The sequence below is a fragment of the Chelonia mydas genome, chromosome 14, assembly GCF_015237465.2.
Source record: "Chelonia mydas isolate rCheMyd1 chromosome 14, rCheMyd1.pri.v2, whole genome shotgun sequence".
NCBI classification, from domain to species: Eukaryota; Metazoa; Chordata; order Testudines; family Cheloniidae; genus Chelonia; species Chelonia mydas.
The window spans coordinates 14,892,005-14,916,180 of NC_051254.2; the positions used below are offsets into that span (position 1 = coordinate 14,892,005).

The window sequence follows — 24,176 nt, forward strand, 5'->3', positions numbered from 1 at the left end:
TAGCTCCCACACCTTTGGATTTCCCCTCTTTCTGTGGGGTAAGGAGAGCTGTTCATTTAAAGGGGCCCTTTTCAAAGTCTGAGGATTTAGTTAGTAGTACTGATTGCTCTAGAGGAGAGAAGAGGTTGTGAAGAGTCTCCTCTTCAGCATCCCAGTGATGCTAGCTCTCTGCTAGACTAGCTGCTGGTTTGGGTCAGATCTCTGGCAGACATGCCTGTGTGGTACATGGGAACGGCCACACTGGGTCCAAGCATCTAGCCCAGTATCTTCCAATAGTGGCTGGTGCCAGGTGCTTCAGAGGGAATGAACAGAACAGGGCAGTTGATCAAGTGATCCATCTCCTGTCAACCAGTCCCAACTTCTAGCAGTCAGAGGTTTAGGGACACCCAGAGCATGGGTTTGCATCCCTGACCATCTTGGCTAACAGCCACTGATGGACCTGTCCTCCATGAACTTATCTACTTCTTTTTTGAACCCAGTTATATCTTTGCCTTCGCACCATCCCCTGGCAACAAGTTCCACAGGTTGACTGTGTGTTGTATGAAGAAGTATTTCCTTATATTTATTTTAAACCTGCTGCCTATTAATTTCATTGGGTTGACCCCTGGTTTGTGTGTTACGTGAAGGGGTAAATAACACTTCTCTATTCACTTTCTCTACATCATTCATGATTTAGACTAATAGACTAATATCCGTGGTCTGCATCCCAGAGAACTGGTCAATTGATGAAGACAGTTTTTTAAACACATGGTTCAAATTTGATATGTTACTGCTTTTCATTATTCATGAGTATTTGATCACCAAGCAGTCAAGAAATATACATAAATACTGAAACTGACAAAGAATTCTATTAGAAAGGCATTATTCCATAGTCTTCTATCAAAAATGTTACTTACTCAGTCAGGGACCAGAATCTAAACCATGTAACAGGTGACCAGTTTCTGACCTTGAATACCGAATACCAGTAATGGATACTTTACCTGTAGCATGCCAAGTGTTCATTTATGGTAGATGTAGAATAATTCCATATATAGGGCCCATGTGCTATGATGATACAAATAAATAATAATAATGATGTTCACAAAACCAGCAGTAGATTGTGAATACTTCATGAAGTCAAAAACAAAAAAACCCAAGGCCAAATTAACCAAGTTTAGTTTTCATAAAATACTAATTGACTGGTAATACTGGCCACTCATAGTACTGATTGTGCTCTGTTATTCTGAATTTACATCACTGTAGCTCTATGGATTTTAGTGGAGTTACTCCTGAACTACCCCAGTGTAAGCAAGGGGAAAGTTGGGCATAGTATCTTCTAGTGACAAATTATGACCCTAATGGTATGTCTACAGTGCAATAAAAGACTCATGCCTGGCCCATGTCACCTGACTGGTAATGGGCTTGGTGCTTAAGCAGGGCTCACAAAGAAATGTCGGTGTTTCTGTCAAGTGTTGCCTGCTTCAGTTGCTGAATTGTAAGGGGAAGGAATCAGGGAAGAATCTCACTTCATTCCCCTTGCACATCCTTTAGCATGGGCTGCATGTCCTTTTCCAGAGAAGAAAAGTATTCTCTTTACTGAAGGCCCCTTTCCCCTGGGAAGGGTTGGTTCTTTTAAGGACAGAACTAAAGGAGGTACCTGTTGCTAGTGTCTATGATGAGGACGCTCAGATATATTCTTGTGCATTTAGGGAATGTTACATACCACCTTCTTCTCAGGAGACTTCATCCCCATCCCTCAAATTTCTGTCATCTTAAGATCAATCCTACAGTTCTTTCCCTGGTTATCTTCTGAGTTTGTTCATACTCCCACTTATGGCAATGGTAAAACTCCCACAGATTTCAGTGTGGGAAGGATCAGGAACTTACTATTTATTTTTCTAAATGTGTTACTAGAAAGTAGTTTAATCTCCCTGGAAAAGCCCCCGGGCCCTTTACAGTAGTCATTCCCTCATCACATACTCATTCATTTTCGTCCCTTAGAATTTAGACCATTAAAAAACATTGTTTTTACTCCTCTGGAGAATCTCAGACTGTGGAACTAAGGAAGCTGCTACTTTTGATAAGTGGAGGAAGCAATGGCCTGTTAATCTTCCCTCTTATATCTGGGACTCTCTCTTCTGCTAAGGGATACTAAGCTTGGGATGGAAATTGGAGCATCTCTAGCAACTACGTTCCATTATAACTAACCAGGTTTTTCTTGCATGTCTGATCAGGCTGGCGGTGACAGTGAGGGACTGGCCTGTGAGGCTGAAGACTTCGTGTGTGACTACCACCTCAAAATGCTCAGCCTGTCCCAGGACCAGCAGAACCCCTCCTGTATCCAGTTCGACGACTCCAACTGGCAGATGCACCTAACCTCCCTGAAGCCTCTGGGCTTGAATGTGCTGCTCAACCTCTGCAATGCCAGTGTGACGGAGCGCCTATGCCGCTTCTCTGACCACCTCTGCAACATTGCCCTCCAGGAGACCCACAATGCCGTGCTGCCTGTCCATGTGCCCTGGGGGCTCTGTGAGTTTGCCAGGCTAATAGGTAAGGAAGAACCAAACAAGGAGACAGCTGAGAAACGGTAGCAACCTTTCATGGTAGTCTTACTGAGCTAGCTGAATACTGGGAGAGTACCAGAATGGTACCTCTTTGTTAGTTGGAAAGCTGGAGTTCAGATCTGACTCTGATCTTTTCTCTTTGGGTCAATGCTCAGAGGTTTGACATCAGACTTGTTGCCAGTGTCATTGGAGAGTTCACCACGGACAGGTTCAGACACGGTGCTACAGTCATTGAGTGACATTCGTGGCTAAGAGTTTTCCCAGCCAACACAGGCTAAATTTGGTAAAGTTCTAGTTCAAATCCTTCAGTGTTATGGACAGCAGCAGTGCTGATGAAGAAGCTTTTTGCCCCACAGTGGATAAAGAATGACCAATAAGAATGGACAAATTGCTCCTCTGACGTCTTTGTCAGTGCTAATGTTTAGGCTTATGTGTATTACAGAGAAACTGGCAGTGGTTAGCCAGAAGTAATATGTAGCACTTCACATCTTCAGTACTTCATAATCCGCATCCCACTCTTGTGAGGTAGAAAAGTATCAATGTCCCCATTTAAGAGTGAGGCACAGGAATGTTAAATGACTTGTCCTAGGTCACACAATGAGTCAGTGGCACAGCCAGGATTAACATTTGAGAGTTTGACCTCTTGTCCTATGCTTGTTCTTCTAGATTGCTCTCCTTCTCTTAAATGAATCAGGAGTGCTAAGGACTCCACTAATAATATCATCTGGCTCTTATATAGCACATCTCATCAGTAGATCTCAAAGCATTTTAGTGTATGCACATAGTAGAATGCAGGCAAGTCAGCTAGGTAAGCGTAACCTCTGTCGCCTGGCTGTTAGCACACACTGGGGCTACAGAATGTCACTGGCTTGGTTTCTGGTGGATGATGCTGCTGGGAAGATATCAGAATGACTGCAGCCAGGGGACGGAGGGGAGCAGCAAAGTGACATCTCCTTCATTTTACTTTGGGTTGTGTCTAATCTTTCTCCCCTTTACATTCATGTTTCAGGTTTCACACCCGGAGCCAAAGAGCTTTTCAAGCAGGAGAACCACTTGGCCCTGTACCGCCTACCAACTGATGAGATGGTGAAGGAGACAGTACTGGGAAAACTCTCTTCCATCACCAAGAGGAGACCACCTTTGAGTCACATGATCAGCCTTTTTGTTAAGGACACCACCACCAGTAAGGCTGCCTCCCTTCTCTCGGGTATAGGTGTTGGATATAGTGGGGGAGGGGAAATGGAGTATTTTGCGAGTCTCAAAAACAGCCTAGGAATTGCCAGAGTAGAACAGACCAAGGCTCCCTGTAGACCAGAGGTGGGCAAACTATGGCCTGGGGACCACATCTGGCCCTCCAGATGTTTTAATCCAGCCCTCGAGCTCCCACTGGGAATCGGGGTCTGGGGCTTGCTCCGCTCCGGCGCTCCAACCAGGGAGCGGGGTCAGGGGCTTGCACCACTCCAAACGGCTCCCGGAAGCAGTGGCACGTCCCCACTCCAGCTCCTACGCATAGGGGCAGCCAGGGGGCTCCGCATGCTGCCTCCACCCCAAGTGTCACCTCTGCAGCTCCCATTGGCTGGGAACTGCAGCCAATGGGAGCTGCAGGGGCAGCGTCTGTGCACAGAGCAGCGCTCAGAGCTGCCTGGACATGCCTCTGCATAGGAGCTGGAGAGGGGACATGCTGCTGTTTCTGGGAGCAGCTTGAGGTCAGTGCCACCTGGAGCCTGACCCCCTCCCTGCTCTAACCCCCTGCCCCAGCCCTGATTCTCCTCCCACCCTCTGAACCGCTCAGTCCCAGTCCGGAGCACCCTTCTGCACCCCCAACTCCTAATCCCCAACCCCACCCCAGAGCCCGCACCCCCTGCTGGAGCCCTCATGCCCTCCTGCACCCCAACCCGCAGTTTTGTGAGCATTCATGGCTCGCCATACAATTTCCATACCCAGATGTGGCCCTCGGGCCAAAAAGTTTGCCCACCCCTGCTCTAGACTGATATCCTGTGTCTACCTGCAGCCAATACCAACTGCTAAAGAGGAAGCTGTAAACTTCTTGGTAACATGCTATAACATGTTGGGAGGAATTTCTTCCTGACCCTAGTGTGTGACCAGCTCTTGCCCAGAAGCATGAGGATTGTGAATAACCTTTGTAATTTGATTCTGGCTAATATTATATCCAACGTATTAATGATCTTTTGTGTGTCCGTGTCCTGGAAAAGCAGAACAAGAGGAGTTTCCTGTTTGTCTATGCACAGACTTTGTTGTCCCAGCGAAATCAATACTGTACAGAGTTGAAAGTCCCTGGGAGTAAACCATATCCTTCTGTCCAGCAGTTAATCTCACACCTTGACCTGGGAAGATTTTTTTTTATTTGTTCCAGTTGCTGTCGTCTTGTCTTTATAGGAAAGGCTTTGAAATGTGGTGGTCAGAGTTGACTGCTGGGATTCTCAATATAGGGAACTACCTTTAATCTTGCCTCATTCTAACTTCATTTCCTAAGTTTTAAAAGTTTTTTTTTCCTAGAGGGTTCAGATGTGTGTGTGTGTATGTGTGTGTGTGTGACCGTAATAATGCTGTCTAGAATGAACTGTAAGAAGAATCTTAACAGTGAGGGTAATTAACCATTGGAATAATTTACTTAAGGATGTGGTAGATTGTTCATCACTTGAAGCCTTTAAATCAAAGTTGTATGGCTTTCTAAAATTACGCTCTAGGTCAACCAGAAATTATGAGCTTGGTGCAGGAATTTCTGGGTGAAATTCTCTGGACTGTGTTATGCAGGGGGTCAGACTAGATCATAATGGCCCCTTTTGGCTCTAAAAATCTTGGAATGAATGTTTGAATCCGTACACCATAATGAGACCTCTGTAAGGAAACCAAAGGTGGACAGGTAGTAAATTATGTACCCTGAGCAGAAATAGTACATAACCCATCTCTAGATTCCCTTGTCTTGTTTAGTGAAATATGTCCCTGTTAATCTGACATTTTTCACCCCAAATCCACAGTAACTGGAGGTGAGTAAGGATTCACATGCTTCTGGAGTGAAATGACCCAATGGCCTGTACTGCCTCCATCTTCCCTTGTTGTAGTTAAAAATCTTAATTTTTGCATAGTCTTATTTTGATTGCTGCACCAGTGCTGGAGGCTGGGATTGCTGCTGGGAACCTCTTGTTTAGGAAGAGTTTTAACACAAGACCATATCCAATGCAAAGAGTGATCTGGCTCACTTGAGCAGACTCACTGCTGCTCAGTTAGCATCTATCTCTAGCCCTAGAAGAAAATAGCATGAATTCAGTATTGACCACAGCCAGCCACCAGGAGCACCTCCTTTCCCACCCCCAGTGCCGGTGGGAGCAGCGATTTTACCCAGTTTACTGCCAGGAGCCTAGTGAGGAGTCTCATGCTTTGTAAATCAGCGTAATTTGGCAGGGCATACATGTAAATACTGAACAGTCACAGTGTTTAATACCCATCCTTAGCCATTTCTAAACGATCCCACTGCTCATTAGCTAATAGCCATGTTCCCAGGTCAGGTTGTTAATTTACCTAGAGTTATAGCCTAGGGTTTTTTTAGTTGTTTCCTTGTGCCATGAGGCATCTGATCTGTATGTCTTTGTAGGTTCTATTTTTGGTCCCTGGAGTGGTTTGTGTAAGGCATAGGCTGTGAGTGTTACACGGATGTTGATTTGTGGCTTAGGTGAGGATTGTAGGGGAAAAGCCAGAGTGAACAATGGCCCCTGGTTTAGCAGAATCCCATTTCTGTTACTAACCTTGTGATTTACTAATCCCAGCTTTGGGGAGGTTTAGCTCACAGTGCCATCAATGACATTGGAATCAATGCCACTACAGCACGGATTGGAGTGGTACATGAACTGTGTCGCTGGCATTAACTTCTACAGAGTGCCAGCGGGGTGGGCTGTGCAAGGTGCTGTTGATGCTGAACAGAAACTATGTAGGATGGAAAGCAGAAGTGTAGCTGCTGATGTGTGTGTTTGCCCACCAGTTCTTACTCTGTATACCAGGCATGGACTTTGCAGGGGTCAGCTGGAATCTCCTGCCCCTTCGTTCACAGCAGAGGCTATCTGACCATACAGCCACTATGGTGAGGATATAAGGTTTTTACAGTAAAATTAACCCAAACCTCACACGAGCTGTCCATTGTGTTCCTCTAACAAGCAGCCTCTTTCACATTCTGCTCCTATTGCGTTCAGATGTTTGTTATGCTGATAAATTCAGCCTGTGGTGTCTATTTTTAGTACAAAGTAGAGAGCTGGTATGTTTTGGAAAATCCTCAAGTATTCATGAAGGTCCCCCGCCTGATTTGCATGAACAGATATTCTTGGCTCTTGACCTCATTGGCTAGGATGAGTGTCTGCACTCAGCAGCAATGCCTGCAAGAAGTCTTTGGACTCGCTTTTTGGAAGTCATTTTTTTCTCTCTTTAGATCAGCTTTGAAACCATTGGGGGCAGTCACAGAGCAGCTGGAGGAGGGAATCAAATTAACCTTGACAGTGAATGCTACGTGCATGTAATGTTAATGTTTCCACATGAGATAATGAGAGATAGGAACTCTGGAGGGAAGGCAGCCCCTCCATCCTTGACTTCTGATCTACCTACCATGCCCTGGTCTTGTACCAGATAAGTGAAAATCACATGATGATCTGAGACACCCTGGAACACCCAGGCCCAGCAGGATGAGTTACAGGTTATTGTTCAGCCTTAAAGTATCGTAGAATTGGAAAAGATGGAAAGACCTAAAAGATCATGGATATTAAGGAATCTTGGCTCCTCTTCTGGTCAGTGCGAGGGGTTGTTCTCTGCAGTATGTCTTCTAGAGCTTTCGTCCAGCCTCGTTTTAAATGCCCCAGGCAATGACCGTTAATCACCCAACTTCTTCTGTGGAATAGTGCTGATGATGATAATACCTCACTCTTATCCAGTGCTTTTTATCAGCAGATCTCAAAGTGCTTTACAAAGGAGGTCACTATCCTTATCTGAGGCACAGGGAGGTGAAGTGACTTGCCAGGCCAGTGAATAGAACACCCAGGTCTCCTGAGTCCCAGTCCCATGCCCATAACCTCTAGTCCATGCTGCCTCCAATCTAATAGACTCCAGTCTATTAACAGGCTTTCACTGTTAAATTATCCCCTGCTATTCAACTCAAATTTCTCTTTACTTAGTTTCATCTCATGACTCCATTACTCCTGGTTATACCCTGATTTGGAGGGGTACTGGATACAGAAGCTACCTGGTCCTCACTTTTCTGCAGGAGAAAGATCATTGCAGTGTAAGGGGAGAGGTACTGGAACTGGCTACCTGGTCCACAATTTACCACTTGCTCAGTTAACTTATAGCCAGGCAAAGAGCAGCCAAACCTACATCATCTCCTCTTGAACAGTCTCTGTGGCTGACACATTCTTGACATGGCCAGTGGGGATGTACTGGGCAGATCAGGATGTTCTGTCTTATTGTGGGATACTCTGTAGTTTTTAACTGTCAAACAAGCCATTGGAATTAAATCCCTTGGCTGGGAATGTACAAGTGAGACACCTACCCATTTTCCCCCTAGGCACTGAGCAGATGCTTTCTCACGGGACAGCTGACATCATTCTTGAGGCCTGCACAGACTTTTGGGATGGTGCTGATATCTACCCCCTCTCCGGCTCTGACAGGTGGGTGGCCTTACCTCATTGACATACAGGAGTTACTAGTTTAAAATTAATTACTGGAGAGAATTATGTTTATATTAAGGCTCCACATGACAATACTTTATAAGCTATTTATAAATGATGAATAGCTGTTATAAGCATGTTATAAATGTGAGTTGTCTGTAGTTGGTTATAAACACATCGTTAAAAGGGGTTACATGGTTATAAGCAATCTATTGATCCGTTGGACTCTAACAATTTACCAACCCTTTATTAAGACTTTTGTTCATCATTTATAAACCCTTTATAATTTGTTTATAAATGGAACCTTACTGTAAAGTATGCCCAAGAATTCTAAGCAAGTTCAGTGATGGTAGCAATAGGATTTTGTTCGGTTATCTCTGGGAAGTCCCATATCTGCATACAAGGAGTGGTACATTCCAGCTATTAGTGGTATCTTGCTGTGGTGGATTTGGTGCTCCCTATGCCATTATTGTCACCTTTTCTCATTTGACAGATCAGTCCTGATTTGTTTTGTTGGCCTGCATTACATTGTGCTAGTGTCTCTCGCTATTGTCGGGCATTAAGACCTGTTACTTTTTTGAATATTTCTTTTACGAGGCATTGATTAAAGACTCTGTGTTGAGTAGTTCTGGACCAGCCTAATGTTACCACTACAAACTCAAAACAAAGATGGAATTTTAAGCTACTCCAATGACTGCGTGTTGACAATCTGCCTTTAAATGCAGCTGTTTGGAACTGCACCACTGGTGTACTATGATGGGGGGCTCTTTGTTCAACTTGCATTGGCTTTGTATCACTGCACCATGCAAATCTATATAATATTGTCATGGTTCAGTGCTAGCTGCACCTCTCATTCCTTTCTCTCTGAGTGCACTCCTTCCAGTTCTTAGGTCTTGAGTCTTTGCCTTCCTGGGTGGAATCCTGTGATGCTACAGCATCCTGTGTGGGTGTGTGCCAACCATGATTGCTCAGCAGGTCCAACTGCATTCAGCTCTCTGCCGTTCTTTCCTTCAGGAGCTGTGACCAGTGATGAGTAGTGTGACCCAAAACAGGCTTCTTAAAACAATGTATTGTTTAATCTTAACAGTGGAGCACAACGTGAGAAGTGGGTTTTTAAAACAATAAGTTGTCTGTATGCATATCTGTCTGAGCTAAAGGCCTGGGTGGGCCTATCTTACCCCAGATCCCTCTGACCTCTGAAGTTTGGGTTCACATTTACTCAGAAGCCCTGTCTCTCCCTTGAGAAGTGTGTGTCTTTAAACCCTCATGAGTCCTCTGATCTCCCTGTGCCCCTGACAGGGGCTGAGATCTGCCTGGGGAAACCTGTTCAGTGAGGTCTGCATCACAGCCAATGGCTCCAGCATTGTCCACCCCCGTTTGCTGATAAGTGTTATCTGGCTTATTGCCCTCTTCCTACTCACAAGTAAACAGCCTTGCTGGTGAATTAACCCAAAGTACTCATGCAAGGAACCCCCTGGCAATAATCAGACAACTGCATGACACATCTAGTATTCATAAATTATCACAGGCAGCTCCAATTCCATCACAAATATGCTACATTAGTTTCTGTTCACCCGCTGTGTGGGTGCATCGCTGCCCCTTACAGGATGCTCAGACGCTCAGGTCTCCCTCTAGTGGCTGTAGCTCAAAGGATACAAGCTATAAGGAATGGTCTCTTTAGGCCAGTCTCTGATCAGTGTTAGAAACAAACTTACAGGGAGTGGTCCAGGAAACTTGCATTGGTGATTTCCTCCAGCCCTGAGCTCCCAGAGGTTATACTGGTGTCAGAATGGCAGCATGCCTCTGATAGCTTTTGGTATTATCTTGTGTCTTCCATGTAGGAAGAAAGTGTTGGATTTCTACCAGCGAGCATGTCTCTCAGGCTATTGCTCTGCCTTTGCCTACAAGCCAATGCACTGTGCCTTGTCCTCCCAGCTCAATGGCAAGTGCATAGAACTGGTGCAGGTCCCTGGACAGAATGCCATCTTCACATCCTGTGACCTTCCTGGGACTACACCCATCAAACAGAGCAGCAGAAGGAACAGCTGGAGTTCTGATGGTACGTCTCTCTCCTCCTCTTGTGGGATGTATTGCTGAGCTGGGTCTCTAGTTCCTAATCAGTCTAAAGCTGTAGCAGCTTTGCTCTCCAAAGCAGTGGTTGGAAATTGAGATCTAAGCATTCCCTTAAAGGGAAATAATTACTTATGCTGCTGGCAAGTGTATTTCTATCATAAAGTTACCTAAATTTGTAAGATAATAGTTACACTTGAGGGTGGTCTAATTTATTAAAGCAGGGGACTGAGACTCGGGACTCTTTACGTTCTGTTCCTGGCTTTGCATCTGTGCAGTCTTATGCAAGTTACTTATGATGGGTTTTTCAAAGGAGTCAGGAAGTGCCTAATTCCCTTTGATTCCTTTGGAAAACTGCGGCGCTAACCCCGATGTGCCTCAGTTCCCCATTCTGTAAAATGAGGTAACATGGCTTCACATGGGAGTTGGGAGGCATAATTAGCGATTATACAATGTTTCATTGTACAATTTCTCATGCTACACCAGGATCCCTTACTGTGTACCGCATCGAGGTCATGTTAATCACAGCCTGATCTGGTGAAGGAATCCTGTCAGTCTAAATCCTTAACAGGTCATTCTGGAGCCACTACAGAGTCCCTAGAGAGAACTTGTTTGATCCAATTACTTGAGATCAACTCCCCTTCAGTTTCATGGCTGTCCACTTCCACCAGACACTTGCTGTGTTGTTTAAGCATAGTATGATGTACTTAAAATGCATATGTGTACATTATGCAGCACATGTACTGTGCCCTCCCCACCCCTTTCTTGTAACTGACTAGCATTCTTTGTTTTATTTTCTTCCTTCCCATGCTGTGTGTGTTTTTGCACTGTGTTCTCGGCTGTATGTTGGGGTGTTTAAAACTCCTTTTGTGACTGTGTATGTTTGGCTAAATGGGTGTCTATCCACCTGTCCATCTGTACATGTGTGTCTGCATGTTTCTGTTCATATGGGTGCCTGTCTCCATGTGGTCATGTCTCGTAATCTGTGTCTGTGTGTGCACGCACGTGTGGTTGTTTGTGTCTCAATGTGATTGCGTGTTGTTTGCATGCCTGAAGAAGGGATCGGGGAAGTGATGGAGAAGGAGGATTGTATCCAGGCTCTGAGTGGCCAGATCTTCATGGGAATGGTCTCGTCCCAGTACCAGGCCCGACTTGACATTGTCCGCCTCATTGATGGGCTGGTCAGTGCCTGTATTCGTTTTGTCTACTTTTCCCTGGAAGATGAGCTCAAGAGCAAGGTAGGCTACACCTCTGCTGTATCCCTTTCTGAACTTGCATGGCCCCTGCCTTGACTGACTGAAGAGTTCATCCCCATACAATCCGAGAGTAACCCTACCCAGCTGCCTAATAGGTCTCAGTGGCATATGCTTGTCAGGGGGCATCTGTAGGTACTGACCCCAAAGCACTGGTCCGTGCATCAGCTCTGTAAAATCTTGTGTGCTCTCCCCCAGGTCTTTGCTGAGAAGATGGGTCTTGAGACTGGCTGGAACTGCCACATATCCTTAACGCCCAACGGAGACGTGCCTGGGTCAGACATTCCTCCCTCCAGCCCCAGCCATGCAGGTTCTTTGCATGATGACCTGAATCAGGGTGAGATTTTCCCTCTGGGAAAGGTGGTTGTATGATTCAGAGGCAGGGTGTATCTGCCTGTAGCTAATGAATGTGGTGTATGGTAAGCAAGATAGGATGCTCCGGGTGCTGTGACTCCATGGCTTCTCGCCACAGCTGCCAGTTAGGTGATGTGACTAGGTGGCTCCCACTGAAGGATGAAACCAGGAATCTGGTAAGGATGAGCTGTACAGTTTCTCCCTTCAGCACATGTATAAAAGTACATAACACAGTGAAACCTGCACTGATAACCCTGAAGAAAATACGCTACTGTGGTCTTAAGAAGCTACTCAAAGGGTCCTCACTGTTTCCAGGACTGGCCTGTTTAACCCTGTACTTAATCCAGCCCTGACTTGTTAGACCTGTGAGCCCAAACCTGAGTGTGCATGCCTTGTGTGTGTGTGAGTACCGTGCAGTCATGGTAATTCTGGCACTCACGGGGCCGTTTAGGAATCAAATTGCTGATTTGTGCACACACTTACTGCAGTTGCATGCACAATCATGGGAGCTGGGTGCACACACACTGTTGTGCACGTAACTATCATAATAGTGTATGCAATGGCCTACTGTGGAGTTGTGCATTGGCAGTTCCAGTTTTTGCTATAGCCTGGATGTAACTGTTGAGGGCATGTTTGAGCCCAGGTTGACTGACTGAGGCTTGCGCTGTGGGGCTAAAAATAATAATGTAGGTGTTCCTACTCAGGCTGGAATTCGGGCTCTGGAACCCAGTGAGGGGTGTGGGTCTCAAAGCCAGAGCAGGAATGTCTACACTGTTATTTTTAGCCCATAGCGCAAGCCTGAGTCAGTTGACCTAGGCTCTGAGACTCAATGTTGCAGGGTGGTTTTTTTTTTTTTTTTTTGCAGTGTTGGACTTATCCCGTGGGTCTGTCTCTTGACTGAAAGTTGCTCTTCTTCCTCACTTTAGATGTGATTTCTCCAGTCTCTCCCCAGAAGACTGTGTGAACAGGGAGAAAGGAAGCAGAGCCAGAAGAGCGATCATGTATCAAAAGATTAAAGAGACTAGGCTCATGCATCTGCCTCCGAGCAGATTAGTCATTTAAAAATATTTTATTTTAGGAGACAATTGAGTGGGATCTGACTGCAGCTAACCTAGAAAATCAGGGCTTGTGTTTCCAGGCTTCCACAGTTCCACGTGAAGGTGCTGTGTGTGTTGCAGGGGCATGTGGCTGGAAACGGTGCAGTGTAGACAGGGCTGTGCTTATTTTTACTGCTGCCTTTCTCTCTGCTTCAGTCTCTCGAGATGATGTGGAAGGCCTGCTGCTGATGGAAGAGGAAGGGCACTTGGATCTCATCAGCTTTCAGCCAACAGACAGCGATATCCCCAGCTTCTTGGAGGACTGCAACAGGGTGAGTGTATCTTTCCTTTTCCACACCACACTGACTCTCTGGTTAAGAACAACACCTCGGTGCTTTCCAGGAGCACCAGACTCAAGTAAGCCTTGTTTGTTAATTGGTTTGTGTTGTGTCTCTTGATTCTTCCCAGCTTGACATCAAGGACCCGCACAACCCCCAGCACTACGTAGTTCAGTTTTGCCCTTTTGCATGCTCTCCTTCTTTCTTCCATGAGAAGGTTTAAGAGTGCTAGGTGATTAAGGAGTTGAGATGACCATACACAGAACTGCTCAGTAGGATGTGAGGAGAAACAAGGCTTGTCTCTTTCTGTCTGGATTCCCTACCCTTCCTCTTCCAAGTATATGTGAGGGGGAGTGGGTGGTGATCTGTGCTGGCAGAAAACACTTCTCCCCTCTCCCAATCTTGGGCAGAGCAGGCTGTCATAGCAGATCAATGACTTGGAAATGCTGCTCCTCTGCAGCAGAAGGCCTGATGGCTTTCATAAGTCTGGGAGATGGCACATAGCTTCTATTGGACTCATAGAGACACAAATTTAGAACCACTCCTGTAGGCCGCTATTTAGAAAAAGAAAACTTATCTTCTTAAATTTCAGCAGGATTGCGGATGAAATACCTCCCCCTTCTCCCCACCATCCCCCCCCACCCCCCAACTCCCCACACACTCACACACTAGGAGACAGCAGAGAGTCCCAAAGAGCTTGGCCTTCAGACATGCAAAAACTCGCACGGGGGAAGTACCCTTCTCTCACTGTCTCAGTCTATATCCCCTTCCTCCCGCTGGAGCCATTCCCCCCTCATTCCTTTTTTCATGTTCATTTCTCCCTCCCGCTGCATCAAACAACCTCTCTCTCTCTTTTGCCCGGGAAGGCTAGCTCCAGCAGCAGGGCTAGCCTGACATCCGCTCTTCACTCAGTTGGTTTTCCTGGGCTGGTGTTCCAGGTTGAATTGAAGGATTCAATCTCTTCCTAATGCAGTGTCGGAACTAGTGTTCTGGCTGGATGGTCAAACGCTAGTTAAATCCCTGATCCCTTGGGTCATGCTGCACCTGCAAAGGGCAAATAGTAAATCATGGGGGAGAGCATGGGCCAATCAGCATGTGAATTGCAAAATAACACTTCAGTGGGAGCCTTGTTTTATACTCTCTTAGGAAAGCCAAGCTCTCTCTACAGTGGACAGACAGCAACTTATGCTCCATCCTGCAATCGCAGGAATCTTGCCCCACAGAGATTTGAGTGCAGGAGTTGGGGGGCTGTAATCATCACCTTGATATTAATTTACAATTTTCTCCTCCCATCTTAATCTCACTCTTCTTTCTCTAAAGGCCAAACTTCCTCGAGGGATCCACCAGGTGAGACCTCACCTGCAGAACATAGACAATGTGCCTTTGCTGGTGCCCCTGTTTACCGATTGCACCTCAGAGAGTAAGTGACCGCTGGGCTGGGCCTGTCCCACACATCAGCTGCCAAACATTTCCAGATAGTTGCTGTGGGTCATGAGAGCATGGAGGGGTGGGGAGACCCTGTAGCAAACTGGGAGGGGAAGTCTGGGTGGATGAGCCTCCATTGCAGTCTTATGTGCTGAGGGCCAGATCCTGAGGGCCAGTGATCATTTCCTTACATGGCTCAGAAATCACTTCCTAGAAGTCATTTCCTACTATGGCAGGTGCTATTAGTGGACTACCTGACTGCCACTAGCTTTATGCATGACTTTGTTTATATCACTTCCCCTCTCAGTGCCTTAGTTCCTTCATCTGTAAAATGTGGATAAAGCTCCTTGTGAATGTGGGTAAAGTGACTCAATCTTGCATGAAAGTCTCTATAAAATCCTTATTTTAAATGATTTCCTAGACATTTTTTAACAAGGCCTTTGTGCTCCACGGCCAAGTCCGTGTTAATTGCAATCTCAAGGAACAGTGCCCCAGGCAGAAGAGGCAAAGGTTCAAATGGCACTGGAGCAGCTCTGGATCAGAATTCCACCCCTTCCCTCCACGGGCAGGTGCATAGGGTGCCAGCAGAGCAGTTATTTCTTTCCAAAGGCATGGGCTGAGCTAGGAGTGGATTGCATACCCCTGTCCTGAAATGACTAGACTGTTTAGTGAAGTGAGAGGATGATTTTTGCCTTCCCTTTATTGGAGGCTAGATCATAGAGCTTCCTGGTGGGGGAACACAGTGTGGGAAGAAGAGGGGTTTGTTTGGACAGTTAAAATAAGGCTTCTGAGATCTGTTCTGGAGAGTCTGTTCTTGATGTTGGTTTATAATTCATTGGGGAATTCCTAGTAAATGTGAAGGGCAATATCTTTTAACCTCAAATCATATATTTTTAAGGTCAAAGAGCTGATGGGCTTAGCCTTTGTTGTCTGAGGGACTTGGTTCCAAAGAGCAGTCTGGAGGTGTATTGATCTGGTAACCTTTAACAGGTTTGATTGTTTGTCTCCAGAAATGAAATCAGGGTGAGAGGAGATTTAAAATGCTTCTGTGCCAGTGTTTGTACATGGTACGGTAAGGCATTAAGTCTCTCTTTGTCATTCTCTCGCAGCCATGTGCGAGATGATCAAGATCATGCAGGAGTATGGAGAGGTGACCTGCTGTCTGGGGAGCTCTGCGAACCTGCGGAACAGCTGCCTCTTCCTGCAGAGTGACATCAGGTGGGAAAGCCGGGTCTGAACTCCTCAAACTGGCTGGTGGTCGGCAACACAGCGCTGCATGTGTGTCTGAGGAAACAGCGGATTGCACTGCTCACAGTTGGTGTATTCCATTAGCACCAGTCTGTTTTTTTTTCCATGAGAGGTTTTTGAAACCACCTATCTTGGGGTGGGATGATTGCTCATGTCTCCTGGCAATGATACTAATCAATTTAATAGCGTATCTTAGTTTGTGGAAATAAATTATTTGGAAGGGGAGTTGGACCCACTTTTTTAAAGGTATGTGTGGAAAGCACCTGACCTACACTATACAAGGCAGGCTCGTCTGTGGAAATTTCCATACTTGTGCACTTGGGAGATGTATGCTTACTTTTGCACATGTGTTTTACAAAAAACTGGGGAGCTTTCTGTGTAAATGCTGCAAAAATAGATGCATGTGCTCAGCTGGGTGTCTGCATATAAATGTTCTATCTAAATTGAGGCCAGATTTCTGTGTGTTCCAGAGGATATATACATGTTAAATATTTGTTAGAGATCGAAGGGATACTTTTTAAAAGAGCCTAAAGGACTTAGGAGCACCCTGTTTTAAAAACTACAAATACAGGGTAAAATTTACTACAATCATTCTGAAAAATAATGATGTACCTTGTTTTTATATCAATTTTTTTGCCACACCAATACCTTTCATGCAGATATCATAATGTCTCCAAGGTAAAATTACAACATTTTATCTACTCCTCTGTTTCTGTAAACTTGTTGAACCTGAGAGAGTCGTTTTTGGCAGCAGTGTATCGGTATTACTTCCTGTCTGCTTTGCCCAGGTTGGACATTTTATAGTATCAAGGATCATTTCGAAGAGTGCACTTTGCATCACTTGTGCATTTTGCAGCCCATTGCATTAACAATGAATAGATTGGTATTACTTCTTGCACTGTTGATAAAAGATTGACCAAAGATTCCTCGAGCGTCAGGCTGTTAAACTGAGAGTGTAAGACTGCATTTGTCATTGGCTGATCTGCCTCCCATCATAATTAGTCAGATCAATTGTAGACTGAGGTCAAGATGTTTCAGAGGTGACGAGTGATCTTGGGTCATCACATGAGACCCCATCAAGGAGCCTGATTTTTATGAAGTGCTGGGCACCCATCTCTTACAACCCTGGGCCTTCAGATTGGGTCCCCAGAACTGAGGCACCCAAAATCCTGAGTCACTTCTGAAAATCTTGGTGTTAATTGAAAGAAGGTGGGACTTGTGCTCCAAAATCCATTAGGTGCTTTTGAAACTCTCACAGGGAGCCATAGGTGATGTATATTCACACATTATATATGCTGTGGATACATGTTGTGTACTTGATCTTTAGGGTAAGCACGGTTTTCTCTGCATGCGGTGGTGCCTTGCCTTACCATTGCACTGTTGTTTGTGCAGCATAGCGCTGGATCCCCTCTATCCATCCCGCTGCTCCTGGGAGACTTTTGGCTATGCCACAAGCACTAACATGACACAAGTCTCAGATGACCTTACACCCCTGCAGCTCTCAGGCCAGCTCAACAGCTTGCCCTGCTCCTTATCCTTCCACCAGGAAGAGAGCATCAGTATCATCCGACTTATAGAACAGGTGAGTCTGCTACATTCCCCCTTTGGTTCGCCGGCAGCCTGTCTATTCATCCAAAATCACAGCCTGACTGTAAAGATCTCCAGTCCTAATAATCCTACCTGTCTGTCATGGAGAGCAAAGCAGGAGTCTTATGTGGCCATTTTAGCAGTGGTGCTGCCTCCCACTCAGCTTCTTCAGCCCCTGTGTGAACGACATCCATAGCACTCTCTGCTGATACCCACCTTGGCCAGGATCAAGGAGATATTATTCTACCTGACTTCTCCCTTTCCAGTGAAGCATGTCAGACATGGGAGAGCCAGGCAGTCAGCATGAGAATGTCACAGCAAATAGTCTTGGGTCTATGGTGAGACCTTGAAGTGAGTTCTCTGACGGGTGTAAAAGCTCTGCTACTCAAAGATGCAGCAGGACAATGGAAGGAGGGAGTGCGTTGTGGCACCAGGATTCTGACTTTAGTAAAATGAGTAAGGAACGTGCTTATGGAGCTCTCCAGGCAGAAAAGCCTTTACTGCAAAGTTAGCATTAAACCTGGAAAGGCAAAGATGTTTGCAGAGGTTCAGGTCCAGGTTTAATTCTGCACCTCCACCCCTACCATCCTCCATAGCTGAGCTGGAGACCCTCTCCTCTCCTGTCTCACCCTCCCCATACCAGCCAGAGACTCTGCCTCAACCACCCAAAATATTTCCTGGGGGGTCGAGGTCATCACTACATGGATGTTTCATGTGAAGTGAGGATAAGCTCCCTTTGGGCTCCTTGCTGCAGGTACCCTCCCAGTGATTGCCCTGTGGGGGCTTGTGCTTCCTTGCAGGCCAGGCATGCGACGTACGGGATCCGCAAGTGTTTCCTCTTCTTGCTGCAGTGCCAGCTGACTCTGGTGGTCATTCAGGTGAGCCCCCCACCCTCGCGGGGCTTAGGGGAGGAAAGCTGGGGGTATGTGAGGATGTAGCCCAATTGGGTGGGTCAGCCTGGAAGGGTGGGGTCTGGCATTCTCTAGGGTTTACACATCTCCTACGGTCGGGACCCTGTGTATCCAATACACTTGTTTCAGTTACACGCATTGCTGATTGTTCATGAATAGGATTATGTTCACTCTTTGATGAGGGCAGTTACTATGCTAGCCATGATAAAACTCTGGTTGCTTCCTGGCCTAGACTGCCCCTCCACTGTAGGCAAGGTTTTAACTAACCTCTTGCCGGGAATGTTCTTTGGCCCCCTCTTGCCCTGTGTTTGTAGCCTGGGGACTTGGGTAGGCACTGCTGTTCCCAGAGAAGACGGTCTCTAGCCTCTGCCACCATGCAGTCCAGAGCAGCAGGCAGGGCTTTGCAGCGCATCTCCAAAGTAATCCAGGTTCTGCAGTATCCAGTCTGTCCCTGCGCTTACCAGGGTGGGGCACAAGGTAAAGCAGGTGGGGGTGTGGATGCTCTCCCAGTCCTCTTGCTGATCATGCCTTTCTCTGTGATGGTTCTTTGTTCAGTTCCTGTCCTGCCTGGTACAGCTGCCGCCCATTCTGAGCACCACGGACATCCTATGGCTCTCCTGTTTCTGTTACCCGCTGCTAAGGTGAGTGAGTCAAGGGCATCTCCCTGGATACTTTTCCCTTTGCTGTGGCTTTGCCATCTGTAAAATGGGGCTAATATCTGCCAGTGCCTCTCAAGGATATTGTGAGGGTTAACTAATGTCTGTAAAGGGCTTGTGAGCTCCTTGGCTGAAAGGAGAAATGTTGAGAGATTGTTAATGCTTGTCTGTGGCTTGACTTCGTTAGCCCTGCCCTTTGTTATGGAGCCCTTTTAACAGGTTTCCCCAGATGTTCACCTCAACCTGCTGTCATACGTGAAAATTGCAAATGGCCTTGTCTGTCCCAGGATTTCCTGTGTGCTAGTGACGGCGTGTTGGCTAATGTGGTAAGGGCACGCCTTTCCCCTTAGTGTAGCTACATGCAGAGAGCAGTGGTGCTCATCTCGAGGAGTTGGGGGAGTTGGAGCCATAAGGTTCCGGAGAGCTGTTCTGGCACTGTGCTGGGAGGTTTAGCATCACAGTGTCATGGGGCATGAGGTCACACATTGATACGATAGTGTGAGATCAGGAAATTCTGGTATGACTGTCTGGTGTGTGGCTGTGAACCTTCAGTGACAATGTTGCTCTGGCAGGGGCAATGGGATGGATGATCTAAGGGATGCTTTATTCATCTCTGACTTCAATGACCCTTTAAATATGCCCTCTCTCCTCCTGCGCTCATGAGTACTGCAAGGGGATGAGGGATGTTTCGTCTTTCTTCTCTTGCTCCTGTGAGCTAGGAGGCAAGAGGGTGTGTTTGTTCTTTATTCCTCCAAGTTCTCCTCCTTGCTGATAGAAGGCAGGGAGATTTTACCTCTTCCAGTGTCCTTACAGCTTCCCTGGTGGCTGGGAAGGTTGGAGCTGCACTGTGTGTGGAGGGCACTCATGATCAGGCACAGCCAGAGGGGCTGCAGCTTGATATGGCCATGTAACCCAATCACTCACCTGGAGGTTATCTTGCCCATTGCCATTTGAACCTTTCACTTCCTGGATTGCTTTGGTATAGGGCTAAGAAAATAGAAATATACTGTCAGAGCACTTTGAGTTTAGCAAACCAAACGATGCTGTGTAAATGCCCTTTGTGTGGCTGGGGGCCTGGCCGAGGTTTTCCATGCTAATGTAGAGGCAGTGAGATTTGCTTCTCCTTTAGTTCAAGTGCTAGGGCTGCTATTTTGGATGACATGATGTGTGGTTGGAGACACCATCGGGACTAACCTCTGTCTGTTTCCCCAGTGTGTCTCTTCTGGGCAAGCCCCCCCACAGCTCCGTCATGTCCATGGCAACTGGGAAAAATTTAACCTCCATTCCTAAAAAGGTAGGAAGCTTGTTGGATGGGAACAGCTTGCACTTCCCACCCAAGGTTATCCAGGACTGGGGAGCAGTCACGGGAGGCTCAAGTGCTTTCCAGCTGCCCAGTTTGCAAGTTCTGTCCTGTTGACTTGGCTCACATCATCGCCATCCTTTGATGGCAACAGGATGAAGGGAAGCCCTGGCAGCCAGTGTCCTTTTTGGGGCTGCCAATGTCTTGGCTGGATGGTGATGGCCTGATGGTGCAGCCTCTTGCTGCTGTCATCGAGGCTGGGGCACGGAGATCCTTGCTGCATCTCAAGCTCATGAGTCTATTGTAGTGTCCCAAGAGCAGGGGAGACTGTAGAAAGCTGGGAGGAAAGGCTGAAATGGAGTAAATGCCTCAGATTCCAGGCCAGTCTCCTGAATGACTGACTGGCTTTTGCTGCTCCCTGTTCACAGACTCAGCATTACTTCCTGCTCTGCTTCCTGCTGAAATTCAGCCTGACCATCTGCTCCTGCCTTGTCTGCTTTGGGTTCACGCTGCACGAATCCTGCAAAGGGATGAACGCCACCAGCCTCAACCTCAGCGCCTGCTCCTCCATCATGGTGTATAGGTGAGGAACAGACACTGCCACAGCACACACCTCATCCTGCCATCCTTCCACTTCCCCCAACTCCTTGCATTCCCTATGCTCCATCTTTGTTTTTCTCTGGGCTGCTTCCCTGCTCTTTCTCATGGACCCGCTTTGCTGGAGCAGCCTCCCAGGTAGTGTATGTCAAATCCTCGTCCTCCAAATAGCCCCCAACCCCCATCAGGTTCTTTGTCACTATCCCTGGGGCCTAGACTGTAAGCTCTCTGGGGCAGGGCCCTGACGGCATGTTTTGCCTGCTGTGTGGCCTGATGTACACTGAAGCTATCTAAATCCTACTGGTGCAGTGTGATCCTGGGTTTCCTGCCTCTGATTCCTAGAATTCCTACTCCCCCACATGGAGAGGAGGCTGGCTCTCCAGTTCCCTGTGCTCCCCATGCCCTACATTGAGAAGGGGCGGTCTCTTACTTCTTTCCCCCAGGGATCCAGGAGGAGGAGCCCATCCCTGTAACTATACGTGGGGAGTGGAGGCAGCCTGAATCATTAAGCACACCTGTATCTTTGAGTTTTGTCCTAAGCAATGACTCTCAGTGACCAATTTAATTTCCCAGCAATGCTGATGGTGCCCCTGACTGGTTTGGAGAGTTTTCCAACGCTCTCCTCTTAGCGCAGAAGCTCACAGCAGGTCTGATTGTTTTGCACACTGGTAAGTCTCTGTTTCCAGTGGATTTGGGTCTCTGTACTATGGGGACTATACGCTTCCTTGGCTTGTATTAGCAGGAGTGTTGTAAGCAAGACACGACAAGTAATTCTTCTACTCTACTCAGCACTGATAAGGCCTCAGCTGGAGTATTGTGTCCAGTTCTGGGTGCCACATTTCAGGAAAGATGGGGATGAACTGGAGAAAGTCCAGAGGAGAGCAATAAAAATGAGTAAAAGTCTAGAAAACATGACCTATGAAGAAAGATTGAAAAAATTGGGTTTGTTTAGTCTGGAGAAGAGAAGACTGAGAGGGGACACAATAACAGTTTTCAAGTACATAAAAGGTTGTTACAAGGAGGAGGGAGAAAAAAATGTTCTCATTAACCTCTGAGGACAGGACAAGAAGCAATGGGCTTAAATTGCAGCCAGGGAGGGTTAGGCTGGAGATTAGGAAAAGCTTCCTGTCAGGGTAGTTAAGCACTGGAACAAATTGTCTAGGGAGATTGTGGAACCTCCATCAGTGGAGATTTTTAAGAACAGGTTAGACAAACACCTGCCAGGGATGGTCTCGTTATGTAGTCCTATCTTGAGTGCAGGGGACCAGACTAGATGACCTATTGAGGTCCCTTCCAGTCGTACACTTCTGTGATTCAGTTTCAGCTTTCTCCCAAGCTCCTGACACGAGATGGTTGTGCTCCCTGTTAGAACAAGGGCAGCCCAACTGAGTGCTAAGTTAGTGTCCTGCCAGGAGCCCAAGAACTACATCTAATCTGAATGAAATAGCACGGATTGCCTCTATTCTCCACTTTAAGGACCCCTGGACACAACAGACTGCAGCATGCAGTGCTGCATCTTGAGCCAACCATTCTGGCTGCTTGATGCAGGCAAGAACATTGCATACTGGGACCTGTAGTATCACTGGGCGACACATCTGTGTTGAGAGAGGCAGTCAGCATTGTGGAGCTATTCTTTGAGGAGCTCTGCTGAAAGTATGCAAAGTTATCGGTACTGTTAACCCTTACAGTCAGGATAATGCAAGAATGCAAATAGGGACTGTTGCAAGTGGATAACCTCTGCTGGGCAGGAGGTGCAAGCGCTGTAATCTGGAGAATTCTGAGCCCCAAAGCATTACAGGCACTCCAAAAAGTTCTGTGTCTGGCCACATCTGTCTGTCGGGCTGTGGCTTGCCTCTGAAGAAGGCCTGGGGTTAAATTGGGGAGCCCCTAACTGTGACCCATGCCTCTCCCACTTCTTTTGCTTAACTTTTCAGTGCTGATCCCCGTGCTTTCGGAGCCCACTCTGGTTCCTGCATGTTAGCAGTGCAGTGTCATCCTGTGGTTAGAGCCCAGATAGTTGGAGAACCAGCCTCTAAGCCTGGTTCTGACACTGCTGCACTGAGTGACCGTGGGCAGGTCTGTGCCTCAGTTTCTCCACCAGCAAAACATGGGTAACTCTTGCCTGCTTCATGTTGAGGTGAGGCTGTTTGGGAAGCGCCTCATGATGCTTGCATGGAAGGCAGGGTGTGGGGGAATCAGACCAGTATCGCTTCAGTTCAGGCTAGATCTTGGGGCAAAGCCCTTCTCCCCATCCATCTGTGGTGGCAACTAAAATCACGTCCATCTCTCTCCTCAGTGTTTATATCCATCACCCACGTCCATCGCACCAAACCTCTCTGGAAGAAAAGCCCCTTCACTAACAGATGGTGGACCCTAACTGTGGGTGTTGTGTGAGTATCATCAGGTGCTGAACAGCACAGGGAGGGGCAGGGGCTGCCATTACATACGGCAGGGAGGGGCAGGGCCTGTCTTTAGTTCAGCAGGCTCCCGACAGCTCCGGACACTTACCCCAGTACTATCTGTACAAAGACTCCCATGAAATGGCTAAGCACGGTGGGAAACAAGTTCAGCAGCATGGGATCTGGGACACTGGGGCAGGTCCTAGTTTGATCCTGTCAGCAGAAGGGCACGTACCTTGTATAATGTTGCAGGAACAGGCATACTTGGGCCTGAGCCCTACATCACTGCTTCCAGGAGGCATGTGGGCATGTCTAAGCCTTGCTGTCTCCATTCATTGAATTAGGTTGCTGGGTCAGGTGATGCAGACGGCTCTGGATCTGAAGCTGTGGACAAACTTAGACTCTCCATTAACCTTTAATGATGTTCACATCTCCCTGGTCTCATGGCTCTTGGGTTTCCACTCCCTCATCCTCGTGGTAATTGTCAACGAGATCGTCAAACTCCACGAAATCCGGTAAGGAACGGCAGTGGGAGGGGAGCCTGCTGACCTGTTCCGCCCCAGCTCCTGGCCGGTTCTTGGGCTGAGATGATGCGTAAGAAACAGGATGAAGAAGAATAATGTGGAATATATGGCCATGCCATTACGTAAGCAGCATGCTGCAGGGACCAGGTGCATTGCTGCAGTGTGCAGGGCCAGCTGGCTACAGAGGGCCCGTAGCTTGGGCTCTGGACGTTTGGGTGTCCTTGTTCTCAAGGGTGGGTTGCTCTGTGAGCTGCAGGACTTGCCCCTC

At 47.1% G+C, this 24,176-nt stretch overlaps 1 protein-coding gene across 7 annotated transcripts in view; it reads left to right on the forward strand.

The window, feature by feature from the left end:
- The window catches only part of TMEM94 (transmembrane protein 94), a 95,547-nt gene that overhangs the window by 67,740 nt on the left and 3,631 nt on the right, over positions 1-24,176 (forward strand). For 6 of the 7 annotated variants that reach the window (XM_043528560.1, XM_037913340.1, XM_043528559.1 and 3 more), the window contains 17 exons: positions 2,214-2,529; positions 3,553-3,726; positions 8,107-8,209; positions 10,051-10,268; positions 11,336-11,517; positions 11,731-11,869; positions 13,140-13,255; positions 14,582-14,681; positions 15,796-15,904; positions 17,327-17,516; positions 18,322-18,399; positions 18,988-19,073; positions 20,301-20,382; positions 20,817-20,971; positions 21,559-21,653; positions 23,282-23,375; positions 23,729-23,899. In XM_043528560.1, the coding sequence (XP_043384495.1) occupies positions 2,214-2,529; positions 3,553-3,726; positions 8,107-8,209; positions 10,051-10,268; positions 11,336-11,517; positions 11,731-11,869; positions 13,140-13,255; positions 14,582-14,681; positions 15,796-15,904; positions 17,327-17,516; positions 18,322-18,399; positions 18,988-19,073; positions 20,301-20,382; positions 20,817-20,971; positions 21,559-21,653; positions 23,282-23,375; positions 23,729-23,899 (2,408 nt within the window). Of the gene's footprint in view, positions 1-2,213; positions 2,530-3,552; positions 3,727-8,106; positions 8,210-10,050; positions 10,269-11,335; positions 11,518-11,730; positions 11,870-13,139; positions 13,256-14,581; positions 14,682-15,795; positions 15,905-17,326; positions 17,517-18,321; positions 18,400-18,987; positions 19,074-20,300; positions 20,383-20,816; positions 20,972-21,558; positions 21,654-23,281; positions 23,376-23,728; positions 23,900-24,176 lie in introns of those variants that run through there. The other variant, XM_043528562.1, reaches the window with a different exon arrangement.